Source organism: Canis lupus, chromosome X, assembly GCF_048164855.1.
Source record: "Canis lupus baileyi chromosome X, mCanLup2.hap1, whole genome shotgun sequence".
In the NCBI taxonomy this organism is placed as follows: Eukaryota; Metazoa; Chordata; class Mammalia; order Carnivora; family Canidae; genus Canis; species Canis lupus.
The window spans coordinates 83,297,451-83,317,508 of record NC_132876.1 but is presented as its reverse complement, the minus strand read 5'-3'; the positions used below and the strand labels follow the sequence as shown (position 1 = coordinate 83,317,508).

The window sequence follows — 20,058 nt, the reverse complement described above, 5'->3', positions numbered from 1 at the left end:
GTTCTTAGGAAATTCATATTAAAGTATTCAGTTGAAAGTGTTTCATACCCTCAACTACTCCCAAATAGTTCAGAAAAAAATACAGATAGATATAGGGGCACCTGGGTAGCTCAGTTGGTTAAGCATCTGCCTTCAGCTCAGATCATGATCTCAGGGTCTTGGGATGGAGTCCCACATCAGGCTCACTGCTCAGCACGGAGTCTGCTTCTCCCTCTCCCTCTGTGCTCTCCCTCTCTTGCTCTCTAGTAAATAAATAAATCTTAGATAGATAGATAGATAGATAGATATAGATGATAGATATATAGAAGCAGAGACAGAAAGAAACAGAGATAAATGTGTTATTATTATGAGACTTGGTATTTTTTCCCATCTAATAAGTGAAAAATGGGATCTCATTGTCTTAATTTGCATCTCTTTAATTATGGGGAGACCATTTAAAATGCCCCAGAATCCATAATCTGGAATGACCACAAAGGCTAAAAGATTTAACAGATATGCCCACCCTCTATAAAGCTCTAGTGATAAAAATATGAAACACCACATCTAGTAGAGGTGAAATGGTATCTGTCGTTTTAATTTTGCATTTCACTGACAACTAAAGAGATCAGGTTATCTTTTCATATATTATACATTTTGGTCACTTCAAGTGTCCTCTGCTGTGCATTACCTATTTGTGTCCACTATCCATTTTTCTAGCGTGTTGTTTGACTTTTTCTTATTGATTTGTAGGTATCCTTTAGATGTCCTAGAGTCTATATGCTAGTTCTTTGTCACACACATCAAAAGACTAGATGGAAACAATCAAGTCTGTGAAGCTCAGGGTCACCTGTAGTGAGGATCTTCCAGTTTAAATGCTAGGTCTTACAACTAACGGAAATATTTCTGGCCTATGCTGTGGGTCATTCTTGACTCTACTCGAGTATGTTTGAAAACTAAGGAAGAAGGGCATCTGGGTGGCTCAGTGGTTGAGCCTCTGCCTTTGGCTCAGGTTGTGATTCCCCCGTCCTGCCGTAGAGTCCCACATCAGGTTCCCTGTAGAGAGCCTGTTTCTCCCTCTGCCTAAGTCTTTTTCTCTCTGTGTGTCTCTCATAAATCAATCAATCAATCTTACAAAAAACTGAGGAAGAAATTACAATGATAATTCAAAAATGCATGGTCTGTATTAAGGGAGAAGAATTAGTGTTTGTGCATCTGGACTATAATTATTCATCATATATATATATATATATATGTTCTTGCTGTGTTAAACATTTTTCACTTGTAATACATGAATATTAATTTTATGAGTTAAATGTCTATTTAACTTTATGTTAACATCTTTTAAAGAGATAAAGCATCCATTTCTCTTCAACTGCTACTGGTATTTCCAAGCAAAGAAGTGATAATCCCCCTCTTCTGTTTAACAGAAAGGCACACTGAAGCCCAGGGAGTGGCTTGCCCAGCTTCATACTGGCAGGTATTAATCTGATTAGATCCTGTTTTCCTTAGCTCCTCAGGTCACGGTGGGGTCCAGCTTGACATGGGCTTCCTTCTCTCTTGCTACTCATGCTAAACATGCAGTATGTGCCCAATAAATGCCCCTTTGTAATAATAAACCTTTATCAGCCTAGGGACAGAGGGGAGTGTCCAGGCACTGCAGGGTAAGGAAGGTAGACAGCAGGTGTTGCATAAATCCTCAGTGTTGGTGCAGATAGAACCCAGGAGAAATCATTGTTGGGGGCACTGGAAGTGCCTTTTAAACATGCTCTCGGGATCCCTGGGTGGCTCAGCGGTTTGGCGCCTGCCTTTGGCCCAGGGCGCGATCCTGGAGACCCGGAATCGAATCCCACATCGGGCTCCCGGTGCATGGAGCCTGCTTCTCCCTCTGCCTGTGTCTCTGCCTCTCTCTCTCTCACTGTGTGCCTATCATAAATAAATAAAAAAAAATTAAAAAAAATAAACATGCCCTCTCCCGATCTATACCCTGTACTAGCCTCCCAGTTCACAGGAAACACTCTTTGCTGGGGTCACCCTCAGGCCAGGAGTGAGTCCAGTAGGGAGTAATGCAAGCATATCAGTTCTCAACGACAAGCCAAGTGCTCACGAGGAATCCCTAGGGGAAGCCCAGGCACCTAATTCCCACTCCTAGGTGACACAGTAATTATGCTTCTGGCCCGTCTCTGGGGGGTGGGCAGCCTTGGAGATTCCTTTAATTCCCTCACCGGATGGGGAAGGAGAGATCTCGATTTATTTTCCCATCTGTGAAACCAAGCGGGGGGGGGGGGGGGGGGTGACAAAAGTGGCCAGAAGACCTGCGCGGGTGGGCAGTTTGGCCGGGAGTGGGCTTTCCTTCTCTCTCCCCATCTTTCCCATCTCAGCTTCCACGGATTATGAATTTGACGATTTGAAAGTTTCTTCCCGGACGGCCAGGAGACCTCGCGGCGCGAACCCTCAAGGGGCTGCGACAGCCCCAAGAGGCCGGATAGGTGCCGGCGCAAACGTTCCGCGCGCCGACGTCCTCCCGCGCCCGGCTGCTCTCAACCTCCCGCTCCTCCTTCCCTCTATCCTCTGGCTCCCCTCCTCCTCCGTCCCCGCCCCTCTCCTGCCCTCTCATTGGCCGAGCTGGCCGGCCGGGCCTCCCCGGGATTTAAAGGGCCCGCTCTCCGCGCCGCCCAGGGAGCCGCAGCTGGTCCCGGCCTTGCGGCCTGCGGGGGAGGCTGCCCGGAGGAGGCGGCGACGGTGGCGGCGGCAGTGCGTCCCCGGCCCCCAGGACCGCGGCTTCCTTCCTGCCAGGTAAGTCGCCGGCAGTGCGCGTGCGGCTGCCCCGCTCCCATCCCGAGCCGGCCTCCCCGCGCGGGTCTGCAGCGCGTGTCCTGGGGCCCCCTCTCCATCACCTTTCCCACTGCTCCAATTGCTTCATCCCCTACTGCCAACTTCACCTTCCTGCAGCTCCCGGGCCTGGGCAGAGCTTTGTTGGCGCCCGCAAGAGGCCAGGTGGGGGTGAGATGGGGCGCTCAGGGGATACAGGACACCCCCCACATCTGTAGAAGAAGAGATGCACACGGCCCCCGAGTGTCACAGGATCTCCCTCTTTGCCTTCCACACAGAGTGACTCTACCTTGGAAACCACGGAGCGCCCCCCCCCATTTGATATGTGGGCCTAGAATGTACACCATTCAATTACATCGGACCCGGACTGTTCACAGCATACAAGAGACACAGGTCCTTCCTTCACCACCACAGGTCATGGGCTGTGTGTGTGCACCCAGGACACCCATCCATACACACAGTTCGTGGCTCAGTCTGATGTACCTGACATTCACACCCTCCTTCAGTCCCCTAGTACCGTATCTCCACAGGGACAGCCCCAAACTGAAAGATGAGTGTTCAAGTCCATCCTTTGAGCTGGTTCTGCCCCATGGACTTCCTGGCTCCCTCTGTGTCCCCACTTTGACAGGTCTATCCATCTGTCCATCCATCCGTGGGGGTCCGCAATGGCCACCTTCAGCCGCCAGGAATTCTTCCAGCAACTGCTACAGGGCTGTCTCCTGCCTACTGCCCAGCAGGGCCTTGACCAGATCTGGCTGCTCCTTGCCATCTGCCTCGCATGCCGCCTCCTCTGGAGGCTTGGTAAGTGCTTGCCACACTGTATGCCCCCACACCAGGCCATATCATACGTACCACATTCATCCATCCTAAGCCAACATTTTATCCTGCTGCATCTTGCCATGCCAAGCCAGACTCCAACATATCTAGCCCACCACATCCCAGCAGCCCCAGTGCCATTCCACTATACCACATTCTACTATGCCCAGCCACCCCATGCCCCACACCACATCAAGATACAGCCTGCCATGGCAAGCCACATCTTTCAGTATGCCTGGGTTCTGAGATTCTAGAAAGCTGAGGTTCTTGGATCTTGGGATCCTAAAATGTCTACATCCCAAGGTTACAAGATTTGGGGATGCTAATGTCCCAGGGCTATGGAATCCCAAAGTACCATGTTACAGGGCTTGGGCATTCTGACAAATTGAAATCCACACATTCTAGGCTTCCAAAAAGCTGGCATTATGGATTTCCAGAAGCAGGGCATAATGAGATTTCTGGATTGTAGGACTCTGGAATGTTTCCACAATCGTGGCAAGCCTATATCCAAATGACAAGATTCCAAGTTCCAAAGGTTCCCATAGGAGGCTGAGAATTTTGGAAATCTGGGATTCAAAGGTTCTCTACTTTCTTTTCTTTTCTCTTTTTTAAAGTTAATTTTTTTTGTCATCTGTACACGCAATATGGAGTTCGAACTCATGACCCGAGATCACGAGTTGCATGCTCCACCCACAGAGCCAGCTAGGCACCCCCCTCCCTATTTTCTTTTATTTTAAGTGGATGGTTTTTTTCCCCCCAGGTTCATCATTTTGAAATATTTCAAAGTTACTGAAAAGTTAAGCTGAATCATGTTACGAGCACCCATATATGCACTACCAGATTCTCCAACTGTCAACATCATGACATGTTAGCTCTATCTTTCTATCTACCTATCATCTTCCTGAATCGTGTGAAGAATGTGTTGACACTTCACCCCAAATCTTTCAGTGTGTGCCCCCAAAGAACAAGGACATCCCCCCCCAACAAGCACACCCTCAACCATCACCCCTCAAGAAATTTACTCTGGGTCCAGGAATAATTATCTAACATAAGTAGATATTCAGATTTCCCCCACGGTTCCCAAAATGTCCTTTATAGACCTTTCTTCTTAAACCCGGGCCCTGCCACCCCTCCGGCTCCCCAAGCCCCACTTCGGGCCCCCTGCAGTCTCACCACATTCCAGCCTCTAGGCCTTTGTCCATGTTGTGCCCTCTGCAGAGATGCCCTTGCTCCCTACCAGCCCACCCAACTTCCCTTTCTTGTTCTCTCTCTCTCTCTCTCTCTCTGTCACCGGAAGGGTTGCCGTCCTACCTGAAGCATGCGAGCACCGTGGCAGGTGGATTCTTTAGCCTCTACCACTTCTTCCAGCTGCACATGGTTTGGGTCGTGCTGCTCAGCCTCCTGTGCTACCTCGTGCTGTTCCTCTGCCGACATTCCTCCCATCGAGGCGTCTTCCTCTCCGTCACCATCCTCATCTACCTGCTCATGGGGTATGGGTGTGAGTCGTCATCCCCGCGCCCTCAGCAAAAGGGCCAGCGGGACCCCAGGCTACAGCTGGCGAGGCTGTCCAGGACAGGGAGGGCATAGGGTATTCCTGGAGGTGGAGGGGGGCAGGAGTCTGGGAGACTTGTTCTTTCTGGAGGCTGCGCGGGACAGGCTGGGCTTGGGCTCCCCCTGGAGGAGGGAGTCCTGGAGAATTATTCCTCCAGGAGATTGTGCAGGAAAGGTTAGGGAGGGGGATAGAACCATCTCCGCACCTTGGTTTCCCTGCTCCGTGGTCCTGAGACCATGGGAGTCATGAAGCCAAGACCACCTTTTTTTTTTTCCTTAGTGAGATGCACATGGTGGATACCGTGACATGGCACAAGATGAGAGGTAGGCAGCCCTGGCCCTCTCACCTGCCCCAGTCCTCCTGTCCTGCTCCACAGCTCCTAATGCCCCAACCCTGTCTTTCCTTCCCCACTTTTCTCCCACATCTGCCCACCCTGGTGGATGTGCAGGCCTCCGATTCCCCTTATATCCATGTCTCTCTCTCCCATGCCTTCCCCCTCCCGTCTGTCTGTCCTTTCTCCTGGCACTTGAGTAAAGGCATCTGCTTGTCCCGGGCCCACCTGCTCACCTGCCTGTCTGACACTGGGCCCACCCATCCACCCTTGTACTCCTCTTTTCCTCCCTGCTCTCCCCTGGTGCGCCCCACCCCCCCCCCACGCGGACCTGCTCTTCGCCTGTCCACTTGACTGTGGGCCCCACACATAGGGGCCCAGATGATCGTGGCCATGAAGGCGGTGTCTCTGGGCTTCGACCTGGACCGGGGCGAGGTGGGTGCGGTGCCCTCGCCCATGGAGTTCATGGGCTACCTCTACTTCGTGGGCACCATCGTCTTTGGGCCCTGGATATCCTTCCACAGCTACCTGCAGGCTGTCCAAGGCCGCCCACTGGTGAGGTCCTGGGTGGACAGGTGGGCAGGGACTGCGGGAGCCACCACGGGGCAGTGTTCATGGAGCCTTGATCCCCACAGAGCCGCCGCTGGCTGCAGAAGGTGGCCCGGAGCCTGGCGCTGGCCCTGCTGTGCCTTGTGCTGTCCACCTGTGTGGGCCCCTACCTCTTCCCATACTTCATCCCCCTCGACGGTGACCGCCTCCTTCGCAAGTGAGCACAGCCTTCAAGGCCTTTACCCAACGGTGCGGGGGTTGGGTAGGGACCTGGGGTCACCCCAGCTCTGAGCCGGTCTCTTAATTCTTCTATCTGTCTTCTGTTACTACAGCAAGAAACGCAAAGCCAGGTAAATGAGGGCAGGTGCTAAGGGCAAGTGGGGCTGACTGGGGGCTGGGGGCGCAGTCTGTGGCCGGTTTGTTCTGGGAGTCCGAGACTGTCTGACCTTCTATCCCGTGACTAGACAGAAACCGTTTGACCAAGATCGGCTCTGTGACTGTGTGACTGACTCTCCAACACAAAACTGAGTCTGGCTATCCACCCATTCCATTGTTGGGGGGGAAGTCACGTGACTACCGTGGGGAGGGACGAGTATGTATCGGTGGGTGATGCCGACCTGACTGTGACTCTGGCAAGGGGTGTCTATGGGTTGTTTGCCTGTCAGCCACTCACTCTCTTGTGGGACTGGTATTCTGGCTGTCCAGCTGTGCCACTGTCAGTGATGGGATGTGTACCTGTCACTGGATCAGATAAAGTGGGGTCATCTGAGACTGCCTGGGAATGGGTCCGAACTATAGTCTGTTGTGTGCCTATCTATGATGAATTCCGCCTGTGAGTCCGCCTTCTCTGGCTGCCTGGTGTTGTCTAGCTGAGGGGCCATGACTAAATGGGTGTCTGTGCCTGTCAGTGGGACTGACCATCCACCTCTAGCATGACTAGGATTTCATCCAAGCTGTTTGAGTTCATGACCCAGTGCCCCACTTGCTGGCCACTGATCATGTCTGATGCTGAATGAGGCTCCCAAAGGGTGGAATGGCTTGCCCAGTGTCACCCAGCTCCACAGCCAGGCATTACTCCCAGGCCTGATTCCAGAACTTACACATTTTCCTGGATGCTGGCTGTTTTTCATCATGTCTGATTGTGCAACTGAGAGGATGACTGTCTCGAGGGTAGCAGGGTACTTGGTTTGGTGGTATCTGTGCCTAAATAAAGGACTCTGGTGTGTCTTATGGTCACTGAATCCGACTGGAGAGCTATGAGGCTGGGAGTCTGATGGTGTTTGTGTCTGGCCACGAGGCTGTGTCAGTGTGTAGCACGTTGAGTTCAGGCCTCTGACAGTGTGGCTGCTGGGTCTGGATGTCTGGCCACGTGAGGCTATAGGACCATGTCATTTTTTTAAAAAGGATTTTATTTATTTATTTGAGAGAGAGAGAGAGAGGCAGTGCACGTGCACAAGAAGGATGAGGGTAGAGGGAGAAGGAGAAGCAGTCTCCCTGCTGAGCAGGGAGCCCCGCTGATGTGGGCACTCGATCCCAAGACCCCTGGGATTGTGACCTGAATCGAAGGCAGATGCTTAACCGACTGAGCCAACCCAGGTGCCCCAGGACTGTGTCACATTGCAAGGCAGCTCACACATCTGTTTGAGGCATGTGAAACTAACAGACGGTGTATGTATGCATGTGACTATCATAGTACACCTCTTTTGCTGCCATGTTTGTCTTGTCTTGTCTTGTCTTGTCTACAAACAACTCCGGCAGGCCTCCAGGTCCTCTCTGACTCTCTTTCCTTTCTCCTCTGCTGCCTTTCTGACCCCCGGGGGCCCTAGGGGCACCATGGTAAGGTGAGTCTGCAGAGTGGGGCTGGGGATGCTGACATGAGGTGGGTGTCATGCTGTGGCCTAGAAATGATCCCTCTCTCCCCTACTACTTTCTCCCCAGGTGGCTGCGAGCCTACGAGAGTGCTGTCTCCTTCCACTTCAGCAACTATTTTGTGGGCTTTCTGTCCGAGGCCACGGCCACGTTGGCAGGGGCTGGCTTCACCGAGGAGAAGGATCACCTGGAATGGTGGGGAGGGCTGGGGGGCCCCCTCTCCCACAGGGTGCTGCCTAGAGGAGCTTCAGGGAGGGGGGAGGGAGTCCCAGGGGAGGGAACAGCCAAGACAAAAGTATGGAGGTTCAATGGATGGGTGAGACCCCGAATGAATTTGCATGTCTCTTTTGCCTACAGGGACCTGACGGTATCCAAGCCACTGAACGTGGAGCTGCCCCGGTCCATGGTGGAAGTTGTCACAAGCTGGAACCTACCCATGTCTTATTGGCTAAATAACTGTGAGTCCCCAAGCCATCATTCCAAGAGAGTTGGGAGTCTTCAATCCAGGCCCTTTCCCGTTCATATAACAAACATTTACTGAGAACCTATTGTGTACTAGGCACTGGAGATACTGCAGTGACCAGAAAAAAACAAAAACAAAAACCGAAGTGCCTGCCTCTGGGGAACTGGCATTTTTGTAGGGAGAGCAGACAGTAAGAGAAAAGAAAATACAAAGTTCAAGTGGTGTCAGGTGCTATGGTTAAAAAAAAAAATGAAGCCGATAAAGATGATCTGGGAGTGTTGGCAGGAGTCCAGGGCAGGGGGAGTGTTGCAATTTTAAATAAATTAACCAGAGAAAGTCCCAGAGAGGAGGTGACATTTGAACAAAGACCTGAACAAGATGAAATATTAAGCAGTGCCAATGTGTGGGGGAGGAGTGTAACAGATGGTGGGAACAGCCAGTACAAAGGCCCTGAGGCAGCACACCTGGCACATTTGAGGAATAGGGAGGAGACCAGTGCAGTGGGAGCAGAGTGAGCAAGGGGATCAGTGGCAGGAGGTGAGGTCAGAGAGCTGACAAGGTCCTGTTCCTATAAGGCTTCACTGGCCATGGGGAGGATTTTGGCTTTTTCTCTGAGAAATGGAGCCATAGCAGGGATCTAAGCACAGGAAGACTAAGGCCTGGCTTGGGTTGTAACAGGACTTTCTGGCTGCTATGAGAGCAGATGGGAAGCAGACAAGGGTGGTGGAAGCAGTGAGGAGGCCCCTGCAGTAGTCCAAGCAAGCAATGGCAGTGGTGGCAGTGGATGTGGAGAAGAGAGGTCAGATTCTGGATAAATTCTGAAGGTGGAACTGACAGGCTTTGCCGAGAGTTTGCTTGTGGGGATGGAGGGAGGGCAGCGCAAGGGTGATTCTAGATTTTGTCCCTGAGGAACTGTAAGAGTAGAGTTGACATTGGCTGAACTTGAGGACACTATAGGAGGAGCAGGTTGGGTGGGAAGATCAGGAGGTAAGTTTTGGACATGTGTAGTTTGAGGCCATTATAAAGATTTTTGTTCTGGGGGGCTCCAACAGGTTGTGGGTTCCTTGCTTTGCCCTATAGCCCCCCAGGAAGGGCAGAGGGGATGCCAAGAGACTCTTGACCTGCATCTCCCCCTTCCAGATGTTTTCAAGAATGCTCTACGCCTGGGGACCTTCTCAGCCGTGCTGGTCACCTACGCAGCCAGTGCCCTCCTGCACGTGAGCTGGGCAGAGCGGGACGTGGGGTTGGGAGAGCTGGACAGGGTTGGCAGGGCCTCCTCCTTATTCACCTCCTTGCCCCCTGGGCCTTCCAGGGCTTCAGCTTCCATTTGGCTGCGGTGCTGCTGTCCCTGGCATTTATCACTTATGTGGAACATGGTGAGTGCAGAACGCAACCCAGCAGATGGGATGGAAGGTAGGGGCAGGGCTAGAACCACTATCGCCTGAGGCTAACCTGACCACCCCCTTACCTCCTGGCCCCTGCCCTAGTCCTCCGGAAGCGCCTGGCTCGGATCCTCAGTGCCTGCGTCTTGTCGAAACGATGCCCACCGAACTGTTCGCACCAGCATCGCTTGGTGAGGGTTCAGCCCGGTCAACCTTATGCCCAATACTCCCCCTCAAAAATGTTACTTTGGGGTGCCCAGCTTCCTCTTCTGGTGCCTGAGCCATCCCCGGAACCTCACTTCTATTCACTGGCACCCATTTCTTTCACATTTATCAAGCACCTGCTGTATACACACCTGGCATTTGTTCCCCACCCCACCCCCCGTGAACATTTATTGAGCACCTGCTGGCATCAGGCACTGCTCTAGGCCTCAGAGACACAGTGGTAAACAAAACAGTTTGTCCCTATGGGACAAACATTTTAACAGATGAGACCGTACATGTGTAAAGAGTCAGTAAAGTATAATAGTTTTTTTGGATTGTGATTAATGCCAAGGAGAAAAGACATAAGGGAAAGGGCAGGAAGTATGGAGGGGGGTGAGTGGTTTCAATTTTGAATAGGGAGATTGACTTTTGAGTTCTTTAACTGAAGGAGATGGGGAAGAGAAGCGTTCCAGGCAAGGAGAGAACAAGCGGTGTAAACGCTCTGAGATGGGAGAGAGCCTGGAATATTTGTCGAACAAGGAGACCAGCATGGCTTTAACAGCCAAGCAAGAAGGGGAGAGTGGTGGGTTCTCTGGGTCATGGTGGGGATTTGTTCTTTTCATTGTCTGCAATGAGAAATCCTGGGCCACCTCAGATAATCTCTCCCACCCAGCAACTGATGTTTATCACCATAAACCCCCAATGCAAGCCACTCCATTCTTCCTCCTCTGCCTGAACATTCACATCTCCCTACCCCAGATGCAGATGCCCTCACGCTAATAGTACCCTCATCCTTGAATACCTCTTGAGCACCCATGGGAAGATCCAAACCATTTTTCCTACCACAGGGGGTGCCCTGTGCCCTGGATGTCCTGATTCCTGGGACCCACTGTGCCTTGTGCATTTACCTGGGCTCCCCTGCCCAGGTGGGGCTGGGGTACAGTGAGCAGATCCAGCTGCCAAGCATATCCATCTGTCCCCCACAGGGCCTGGGGGTACGAGTCTTAAACCTGCTCTTTGGGGCCCTGGCCATCTTCCACCTGGCCTACCTGGGCTCCCTGTTTGATGTCGATGTGGATGACACCACAGAGGAGCAGGTGAGGTGGGACCCTGGGCTGGAGGTTACTTAGGGATGTGCTTCCTGCTCATGGGAACCATGAGAACAAAGGTGAAGAGGCCGAGGCATTGAGGATCTCGTGTCACGTGTCTAGCTTGTGAAGCTAGTGTTCCTTGGTCCTTCTTTCCCATGGCCCTTCTGGTTGATTTGTCCTGTTAGGGCTTTTATTAGAGTGAAATGTGCAAACTATGGTTTTTATTTTTACTTATAAAATTTATGTTATAGAGATGGAGTGAAAAATCCAGGTTTTAACTTTTCAAAATATTTTATTTATTTGAGAGAGAGAGAGAGAGAGAACATGAGTAGGGGGAGGGGCAGTGGGTGAGGGAGAAGCCGGCTCCCTGCCAAGCAAGGAACCCGACTCCACTCTGGGCTCCACTTGGGGCTCCATCCCAGGACCCCAGAATCATGACCTGAGGTGAAGGCAGCCTCTTAACCGATTGAGCCACCCAAAGGGCCCCAGGTTTTACTTTAAAAAAAAATTAATTCTTTCACCATATATTTATTTAGGTAGAATTCACAAAGTTTCTTTCTCCTTTAATTAAAGAAGTATTTTTACTCAGGTCAAGTGTGCAAACTCTGGATTCTGCTTTAAAAATGTACATTAAAATCTATATACTATTTTTATTCATGTGGAGTATGCATATTCTAGATTTTCCTCCTTTCTAAAGGAAAGACAATTTTAAAAATACTGTTTCTTCCTCTGGCTCCTGCAGGATCCAGGTTTTGCTTCTCTTTTAGTTGAATTTTTTATTTTTAATTGAAAATAAAACTTTTATTTCATAGTTTGTCATTAAAAACAATTTTTAATCTTCACTCAGGTTGAGTGTGCAAAATCTGGGTTTTATTTTTATTAAGACATTTAAAAATAGTTAATGCACATATCACAAAGTTCAAAAACAAAACAGTATCCAAGATTTTCAGGGAAAAGTCTTGCTCCTACTGTCTACTTCCTGCCCTCTTACAGGTAACTACTTTTATTCATCTTATTAAAATATCCTTTTAAAGTGTAAGCTCAATAAACAAATATAAATATATATTTTAATTCCCTTCCCCACCCCAGTTTTTATCCTAAGGTGACTCATGAATGGTACTGTTCTGCATGTCACTTTTTTCACATAATAATTCTTGAAAATCTTCCACATAAGTATGTGGCATGTCCTCATTCATTTGTTTCCATTGCGAGGATATGACAACATCACACAGTGTAGTTTGTCCCTTGTCACTGAACACCCAGATGATTTCCAGCCCTTTCCTATTGCAAGTGGTGCTGCAGCAAGTAACAATACCCTTGTACCCATTGTGGATTCACACAGGTGCAGTCAAAACTATAGGATCTATCCTTGATAGTTACAATGGAGAAGTTACCTTTTTGCCTCCCTCCAGCAATGTGTGACCATACCTGTCGCCCTACCGACAGAGTGCCTCTCAGATTTCCTGGATATGTTTGCCGGGTTGAGAGGAAGAAAATTAGGAATGAGGCTAAGTATCTTTTCATATGTTTAAGAGCCACTGGGGTTTTATACTCAGTGAAAATGGCATACTCCCCTCCTTTGCCAGTTTTTTTTATTCTTTTTGAAAAATCAATTCCTAGAAGCTCCTTCTGTATTAGGGAGAATACTGGTCAGAGAGTGGAATTGCCTTGTTTTGTTTTTAAAATAATTTTGAAAGAAAAAGAAAACATGAAAGAAAAAAAACCCCACCTAAATCTGCTTATCTTTCATACGTACCCAGTCTCTTCTCTGGAGCCTCACCTAGGGTGACCATGGAGTCACAGAACTGTCCTTGAGCAAAGGATGGGTTTTCCTGAGGCCTTTTTTTGTTCTTGCCAAGTGGGACTGTCACCTCTTTCTCTCCCACAGGGCTACGGCATGGCATACACTGTCCACAAGTGGTCAGAGCTCAGCTGGGCCAGTCACTGGGTCACTTTTGGATGTTGGATCTTCTATCGTCTCATAGGCTGAGGCACCCCTGTGGACCCACATAGCTTCCTCAAGATTCCTCCTCAGGGTGCCAGCCCTGATGGGAGATGAGGGAAGGCCCTATCTCTAAGTCTTGACCCCTCTCCATCCTTGATCCCCCTGACACCCCTACACACACACACACACACACACACACACAATTTCCATGCCTGTCGATCCCCACTACACCACAAGGCGGGAAGGGGGTGGTCCCTGCTGGGGCCTAGAGATGGAGGATGCTTGGGGAAGCAGAGAGGGGTAGATCCAGGGCCTCCCCGCCTTCCTTCTCCCTTTTTATATACAGTTTGTTATTGTCAAATAAAAGTAGGAAAGATACAAAAGGCTCTTTCTTCACTGCTCAGTGGGGAATAGGATCGACTGAGGAATGGGCACAGTATGGATAAAGGTTTAGAAATTGGAAATCATTAAGAGGGAGCAGGTTGTGATCACTTCCTGGTTAATTTGTTATTGCTCAGTTTTGGATGATGAGCCTGAGGACTGCACAGCTTGATTTCAGTGGAGCTAGGACAGACTAGATAATTGGATGGGGCGCTGGGAAGCTGATAGTTACTGGCTGAAAAACTGATTGGTTATTCTGACTAGGACGGGGAGGGAGAAAGCAAGACAGATGAAGAGTTCATGCTTATTGGTCCTTAGGACTGAAGCTTGTGGGTTCCTGTTTGTTAGGATAGGTCTGGGTTCTGATTGATTGCCCGGCCTGGGGTGCCTGCTGGCTTAAGAGTTAGGGAGTCGGGATTGCCTCTTCAGAGTTGGCAAAGGCAGACCGGGGGGTCTCAATGACAAATGGCCAGCAAGGCTGAGGAGCCTGGGTTTTGACAAGTTCTTCTGACTTTATAAGTCGGGAGAGGTGGAGATGGCCGCTGAGAAGCTCTGAGCGCCGAGGGAGAGGAGAGAGGCAGTGTACAAGATGTGCTCTGCCTGTCGTATTAAGTTTTTTTTTGCTGGTTCGGGCATTAGGATTGAAGACCGGTCCAGGAACTCATTGATTGCTCTGCCTAAAAAACGAGGGCAAAGGTGAGCGAACCCAAAGCAATGCTGACTCAACAGTAGATGAGGAGGATAAACACCCGGTTTCCGATAAGACTGACAATGGGATAGGGGAAATCAAAGCCACGACTCGCAGCAGACCCGGCTCAGCCCGAAAACGCCCACCAACCTCGGCGGGTCCCACCCTTCCTGCAGCTCCTGACTGGGCTTCAACCAACAGCGAAAATGGCACCACGCACGGGGGTGGGGCCGGCGGCACACAGGGAGCTCCTATTGGTTAGGAACGGCACTGGCCGCCTTCTCAGCCCCTCCATTGGCCAGCTCCGTAAGGTGAGGAACCTGTGAGGGGGTGAGTCGGGACGAGGGATTTTACGCAGCCAGCAAGCTAACTTAGATCCGGGAGTGTGTGAGAGAGGCTGCCGCGACCGCGCCGCCGGGTGAGTGTCCTCCGCTCAGCCTACCACTCCGTCCCCTAGCTCGCTACTGCTAAACAGCCGGCCCTCGGCGCCTGTGCGAGACCCTTCCCGCCGCCCCCCAAACGCGGGCGCGCCCCACACACTCCCACACTCCCAGTCTCCCACCGCCCACCGAACGCGCCTGCGTGAGACACCCCTCCACCCCCGCCAACCGCGCGGTTGCCCAGACGACAGAAGATCTGCCTTCTCATTGGACAGCTAGCCTAGAGGCTTCTAGTCCTAATTGGTGGTCTCTGTGTTTGACCCTCGTTTTCCTGTTTAGACCTATGCACGGGACCCCTGCCTTCCGCTTCCCTCTTCCTCGCAGGTTGGTGGCCTTACGGGCGATTTCAGGAAGGGTCTGGCTCTCCATACACTGAACTCGGGGGTTGTAATTCTGATTAGTTTTCTCTCTTCTGTCCTGCAGTTTCCAGGACTATGGGGAGGGGATAGATTTCTGTTGAAAGATGCTAAACCCTGACCCCTGCAGTGTAGCCCAGCCTGATCTCTGTGTCTCCCCCAGCCGACTGTGACCCCGGAGGGCGGGGACCACGCCAGGCTCCTTTGTCCCCTCTATCAGGGTATGACCAATGAGGGCAGGGACCAGGCCTGGTACCTTTATATTCTCCAGCAAACTATGACCCCCGAGGGCTAGAATGTGGCCTGGTTCCTGTGTCTTCCATATCACAGGACTCCTAGAGGACTGAAACAGCCTTATGGTGATGATTTTAAAACTGCATATAATTGGACTATTTTTAATACAGTGTATTCACTGATAATTTTAGTCCATTTACATTTATTGCGATAATAAACTATTTGGATTTGATTTTATGATCTCATTGTGTGCTTTCTATATTTGTTCAAGTTCTCTATTTTTTTTTTCTCCTTTCTGCTTATCCACACACAGCCATCAGCCTACAAAGACATGACCACCAATGCCAGCCCCTTGCACCCATATTGGCCTCGGCACTTGAGGCTGGACAACTTTGTGCCTAACGACTGCCCCACGTGGCATCTCCTGGCCGGCCTCTTCTCTGTCTCTGGGGTCTTGGTTGTGACCACATGGCTGTTGTCAGGTCGTGCTGCGGTCATCCCCCTGGGGACGTGGCGGCGATTGTCCCTGTGCTGGTTTGCAGTGTGTGGGTTCATTCACATGGTGATTGAGGGCTGGTTCAGCCTTTATCACGAAGATCTTCTTGGAGACCAAGCTTTCTTGTCCCAACTCTGTGAGTCCTGAGTTCTTTGATGTGCTGTGGGAGGGGTTTTTCTGGACAGGGATTGGCTTAGATATTCATCCACCCACCAACTCTAACATTAATTTATTTTACAAATTTATTTAACTTTTTTGTTGGATGTATATTCACATGGGTCAAAAAAACAAACCATTTAAAGAGATGTGCAGTGAAAATCTACCTTCTGTCCACCAAGTTTCTGTAGTTATTAATCAATGTTAATAATTGTGTATGTTTTCTTCCAGGGTTTATTTACACAAAAATTATACAGATAAGCCTCAGTTTGCTATTGTAAAAGAGGGATAACAGTAATACCCAAATATATGTAAGTCACTTAGAACAGTGTTGGCAGGGGTGTCTGGGTGGCACAGTTGGTTAAGTGTCTGACTCTTGGTTTCGGCTCAGGTCGAGATCTTGGGGTCACAGGAGATCAAGCCCTGCATCAGGCTCTGAGCTCAACACAGAGTCCGCTTGAGATTCCTGATGCACAACGTGCTTGCTCTCTTTCTCTCTCCTTCAAATAAATAAATAAATAAATAAATCTTAAAAAGAAAGACTTTCAGAACAGTGTTGGCAGACAGTAGATGCAATAACTGTTTATCATCATCCTCATCATCGTTTTTCCCCCTGCTGTATAAACATATGGTAATATGGTATATACACTTCTGAATTTTGCTTTTTTAAAATGAGGTCATGCCTCATCAGCTCACAAAAGGCTTTCAAAGCATAGATGTTACAGAATTATTTGACTTGTCCAGTATTTATGAGTATTTCCCACCAGTCTTTTGCTATTGCAAATTTATTCCCTTTTGGCCTCATGAGTAAAACTGCCATTCTTATATAACACCTTGATCTAACACAAGTCTGTGTGGAGACCTGCTTTCATTTCTCTTGGGTAAATATGGAAGAGAATAATGGTAGATGTGTGTCTAACTTTATGAAAAACTGCCAAACTATTTTTAAAATTGGCGGCACCGTGTTATTCTCCCAACAACAGCATGTGGGAGTTCTAGTTCCTTCACATCCTTGCGGACACTTGGTATGGTCAGGTGTTTTCTCAGTTTTAGTCCTAGTGGATGCGAGTGATATCTCGTTATGGTTTCATTTTGCTTTTTCTTTTTTTTAAGATTTTTATTTATTTATTTGAGAGAGAGAGAGCAAGCATAAGCGGGGGAGGAGGAGAGGGAGAAACAGACTCCAGCTGAGCAGGGAGCCCAATGCAGGGCTTCATCCTGGGACCCTGGAATCATGACCTGAGCTGAAGGCAGACACTCAACCAACTGAGCCACCCAGGCTCCCCTTAATTTGCTTTTTCTTAATGACTAATCAAAGTTTTGAGCATGTTTCATGTTTATTGACCATTTGGGAATCCTTTTTTGTGAAGAACCCATTCTTGTCTCTTGCCTATTTTTATATTGGGTGGTCTTTTTATTAATTCTCTGCTCATTCTTTCATTCACTCATCTGTTCACCTTTGTGCTTGCTCACTCACTTGCTTGTGCGTGCTCTCTCTTATACTCACTGACTCACTCACTCATTGGCTACTTCACACACCCCATCACCTACACTTCCCTTCTTTTATTCCACATTTATTGAACACCAGACAATCATAGCATTACTTATTGTTCTGTGAGGTTTGTACACATTATCTTGAGTACATCTGTCCACCTTAGAATCCAGACAGCTACCCCATTTCACAGATGAGGACACTGAGGCATGGAGAGGTTATAAAGCCCACCTTACATGGGCCCTCAGCTCTCACAAGTCTGAGTTCCTTTTCTTACCTTTATTCCTCATGTATGTCTCTTATCTTTTTCAGGGAAAGAGTATGCCAAGGGAGACAGCCGATACATCCTGTAAGTGTTTGCCTCCATCAAGGAAGACCTGCACTGATTTAGGGTGGTTGTGAGTCAGGGAACACTAATGGGGTGCCCTGTGGGTAGAGCACAGTGATGCCAGTGTCCCCCAATCCTTTCTCCCACAGGAGTGACAACTTTACGATATGCATGGAGACCATCACAGCTTGCCTTTGGGGACCACTTAGCCTGTGGGTGGTGATTGCCTTTCTCCGCCAGCAGCCCCTGCGCTTCATCTTACAACTTGTGGTCTCTGTGGGTGAGGAGAGGGCCCACACTGGGTGCTGGAGGGCCTGATGAGGGAATCCACATATACAGGGGCATCCCTGCAGGGTACATCTCTCAATTGTGCCTATCTGGGGCTGAGTCAGGCTGAAAGATGTCCTCCTAAGGTTTTGGAAAGCCATGACCATCTCAGTCTGTGTTCTCAAGTGGGAAGGGTTCATTTCTCCTCCTTCATCACAGCATTCCCTGTGAAGGTTATATGAGGTGGCAGGGAGCCCCTGGATCCTCCAGGATTAGGATTCTGAGCTCAATCTGATAATCAGTCCTTTTGTGTTCTTAAATTGCTAGCTTTCTTTTAGTTCTGGAATCCTGAGCTGTCTTGAATTAAGGATTTGGGGTTTCCTTAAGTTCTAGAGGTAGGACCTCTCCTGAGTTCAGAAATTTTTGGCTTCTGATTTCTGGAATTCTCACTTTTCTAATTCTTCAAATTTTCAGCTATGTGATTTCAGAATTCTTAGCTCTTGAAATTTGAGAATCCTGAGCTCTGAGACCTTAACAATGATGATGACTTAGAAAATGCCTTGGAATAGCTTTTCCTCCTCACTGGGTTTCTCCTTCCCCTTCTGCCTCCCACAGGTCAGATCTATGGGGATGTGCTCTATTTCCTAACAGAGCACCGGGACGGATTCCAGCATGGGGAGGTGGGCCACCCGCTCTACTTCTGGTTTTACTTTGTCTTCATGAACGGCTTGTGGCTGGTGCTACCTGGAATCCTCGTGCTAGATTCTGTAAAGCAGCTTGCTCATGCCCAGAGCGTGCTGGATGCCAAAGGCACAAAAGCCAAGAGCAAGTAGAACTAATCAGTAGTAAGCTGGGCTTGAACATTGGCTGATGAGGAACCCTCCACCAGGAAGAAGAATCCAGTCCTTACTCCCACAGGTCGGAGGAACAAAGCAAATTGATCTGTCAAACTCAAGCTAATGGGTAAGGACCAGAAGGACCAAAGGCAGGGGCAAGAAAGGAGTTGTGTGGAGCTACTGCCAGGAGCCACTGGGACAAAGGTGCAGAAGAACCTAGGAGGGCCATGATGGTGGCAGTTTTTAAAATCAGGAAATAAAAGATCTTGACCCTAACACTGACAAATTTGTAATTACTAACCCCAGAGATGCCCTATGACTGACCTCACAAGCCCTTCCCTCACTCATTTCACAGACCACCATTCTCTCAGCCATAGACCACCCCCATTACCATTACTTAGACCTCCAATCTATAACACCACAAACCCCCTATCACTGACCCCGTAGATTCCCGTGATGACCAATTAGATCCATGAGACACCCATTATCTCTTTTAAGAAGTGATGATCCACTTGGTGTTCTCTCCAGAACACACTTTCATTTTTTGCAATATGGGCAGGCTGAGAACTTTCCAAATCTAAGTTTTTCAATTTATTCAGCCTCTCGTGTCCTGATCAGGCACCCCACAGATACCCCATCAAGAACTCCACAGATCTTTCCTCACTCACCTCAGACTTCCCCATTACTCATTCCAAAACTCCACCATCACTCACCTCAGAGACCCCACAAAACTCACACAAGACTGATCACTCACTTCACATACCCCAGTCACATACCCTACAACCCCCTGACTCACCCCATAGACCCCCACATCATGTATCACACAGACCCTCCCACTCTTCCCACAAATCCCCCATCATTGACCTCATAGGCTGTCATTACCTAACCTATAGACCCCCATAACTCACCTTGCAGAATTTATTACCTCATACCCCACAGGTCCCCAATTATCCCATAGCTCTTCCATTGTTCCCATTGCTCACCTACATCCTGTCATCCCACTGACCTCCTATCATGTAGCCACAGATTCCCATCATTTACCCAATAGATAACTCTCTCTCTATAGACCCACCCCATCACTCTTCCCAAAGTCTGTCTCTCATTAACCTCATAGACCTTGAGTCATAAGACAAATGGGCACTTGAGGAATTTTGAGGAGATGACAAAGAATGAAAACACTGTAGATACCTGTAGACTGCCTGCAGTATAGCTTTTGAGAAATGCTTCACTGTTCAAGCCAAAGCCAGGCACAGCCCATCTTCTGTCCATTACACTTACTCTCCATGCCACTTATTATCCCTTTGACCTTAAGCATGTTTCTCCCTGACCTTCAGTGCTCTCCTCTGTAAAATTCTTTTCTTTTATTTTTTTTAA

General features: G+C 49.3%; 2 protein-coding genes across 7 annotated transcripts; both read left to right on the top strand.

Moving 5' to 3' along the window:
* Positions 1-2,614: 2,614 nt before the first annotated feature.
* Positions 2,615-13,393, top strand: PORCN (porcupine O-acyltransferase). 5 transcript variants are annotated; one of them, XM_072815684.1, is made up of 16 exons: positions 2,619-2,772; positions 3,087-3,201; positions 3,437-3,609; positions 4,922-5,114; positions 5,456-5,499; positions 5,881-6,062; positions 6,143-6,273; positions 6,389-6,406; positions 7,883-7,897; positions 7,995-8,120; positions 8,283-8,383; positions 9,529-9,605; positions 9,701-9,764; positions 9,876-9,961; positions 10,961-11,071; positions 12,954-13,393. In XM_072815684.1, the coding sequence occupies exons 3-16, from the start codon at positions 3,474-3,476 to the stop codon at positions 13,053-13,055; spliced, it is 1,386 nt and encodes a 461-aa protein (XP_072671785.1). In that variant the 5' UTR covers positions 2,619-2,772; positions 3,087-3,201; positions 3,437-3,473; the 3' UTR covers positions 13,056-13,393. The 5 variants fall into 5 exon arrangements, with proteins under 5 accessions (XP_072671784.1, XP_072671786.1, XP_072671788.1 ...); XM_072815683.1 differs by lacking the exon at positions 3,087-3,201 and having other exon boundaries at positions 2,615-2,772; XM_072815685.1 differs by lacking the exons at positions 3,087-3,201; positions 7,883-7,897 and having other exon boundaries at positions 2,615-2,772.
* A 945-nt stretch (positions 13,394-14,338) lies between these two features.
* On the top strand, positions 14,339-18,960 carry EBP (EBP cholestenol delta-isomerase). Of its 2 annotated transcripts, XM_072815690.1 has the most exons (6): positions 14,384-14,497; positions 14,799-14,843; positions 15,423-15,741; positions 17,566-17,602; positions 17,731-17,861; positions 18,464-18,960. In XM_072815690.1, the coding sequence occupies exons 3-6, from the start codon at positions 15,441-15,443 to the stop codon at positions 18,679-18,681; spliced, it is 687 nt and encodes a 228-aa protein (XP_072671791.1). In that variant the 5' UTR covers positions 14,384-14,497; positions 14,799-14,843; positions 15,423-15,440; the 3' UTR covers positions 18,682-18,960. The 2 variants fall into 2 exon arrangements, with proteins under 2 accessions (XP_072671790.1, XP_072671791.1); XM_072815689.1 differs by lacking the exon at positions 14,799-14,843 and having other exon boundaries at positions 14,339-14,497.
* The last annotated feature ends 1,098 nt before the right edge of the window (positions 18,961-20,058 follow it).

Bases quoted from the DNA above. Each gene is read 5' to 3' on its own strand.
- PORCN (XM_072815683.1), top strand. From the start codon at position 3,474: ATGGCCACCTTCAGCCGCCAGGAATTCTTCCAGCAACTGCTACAGGGC. The intron at 8,384-9,528 runs GTGAGTCCCCAA...TCCCCCTTCCAG, and splicing joins GTCTTATTGGCTAAATAACT to ATGTTTTCAAGAATGCTCTA. The intron at 9,962-10,960 runs GTGAGGGTTCAG...TGTCCCCCACAG, and splicing joins GTTCGCACCAGCATCGCTTG to GGCCTGGGGGTACGAGTCTT.
- EBP (XM_072815689.1), top strand. From the start codon at position 15,441: ATGACCACCAATGCCAGCCCCTTGCACCCATATTGGCCTCGGCACTTG. The intron at 15,742-17,565 runs GTGAGTCCTGAG...TATCTTTTTCAG, and splicing joins AGCTTTCTTGTCCCAACTCT to GGAAAGAGTATGCCAAGGGA. The intron at 17,603-17,730 runs GTAAGTGTTTGC...TTTCTCCCACAG, and splicing joins GGAGACAGCCGATACATCCT to GAGTGACAACTTTACGATAT.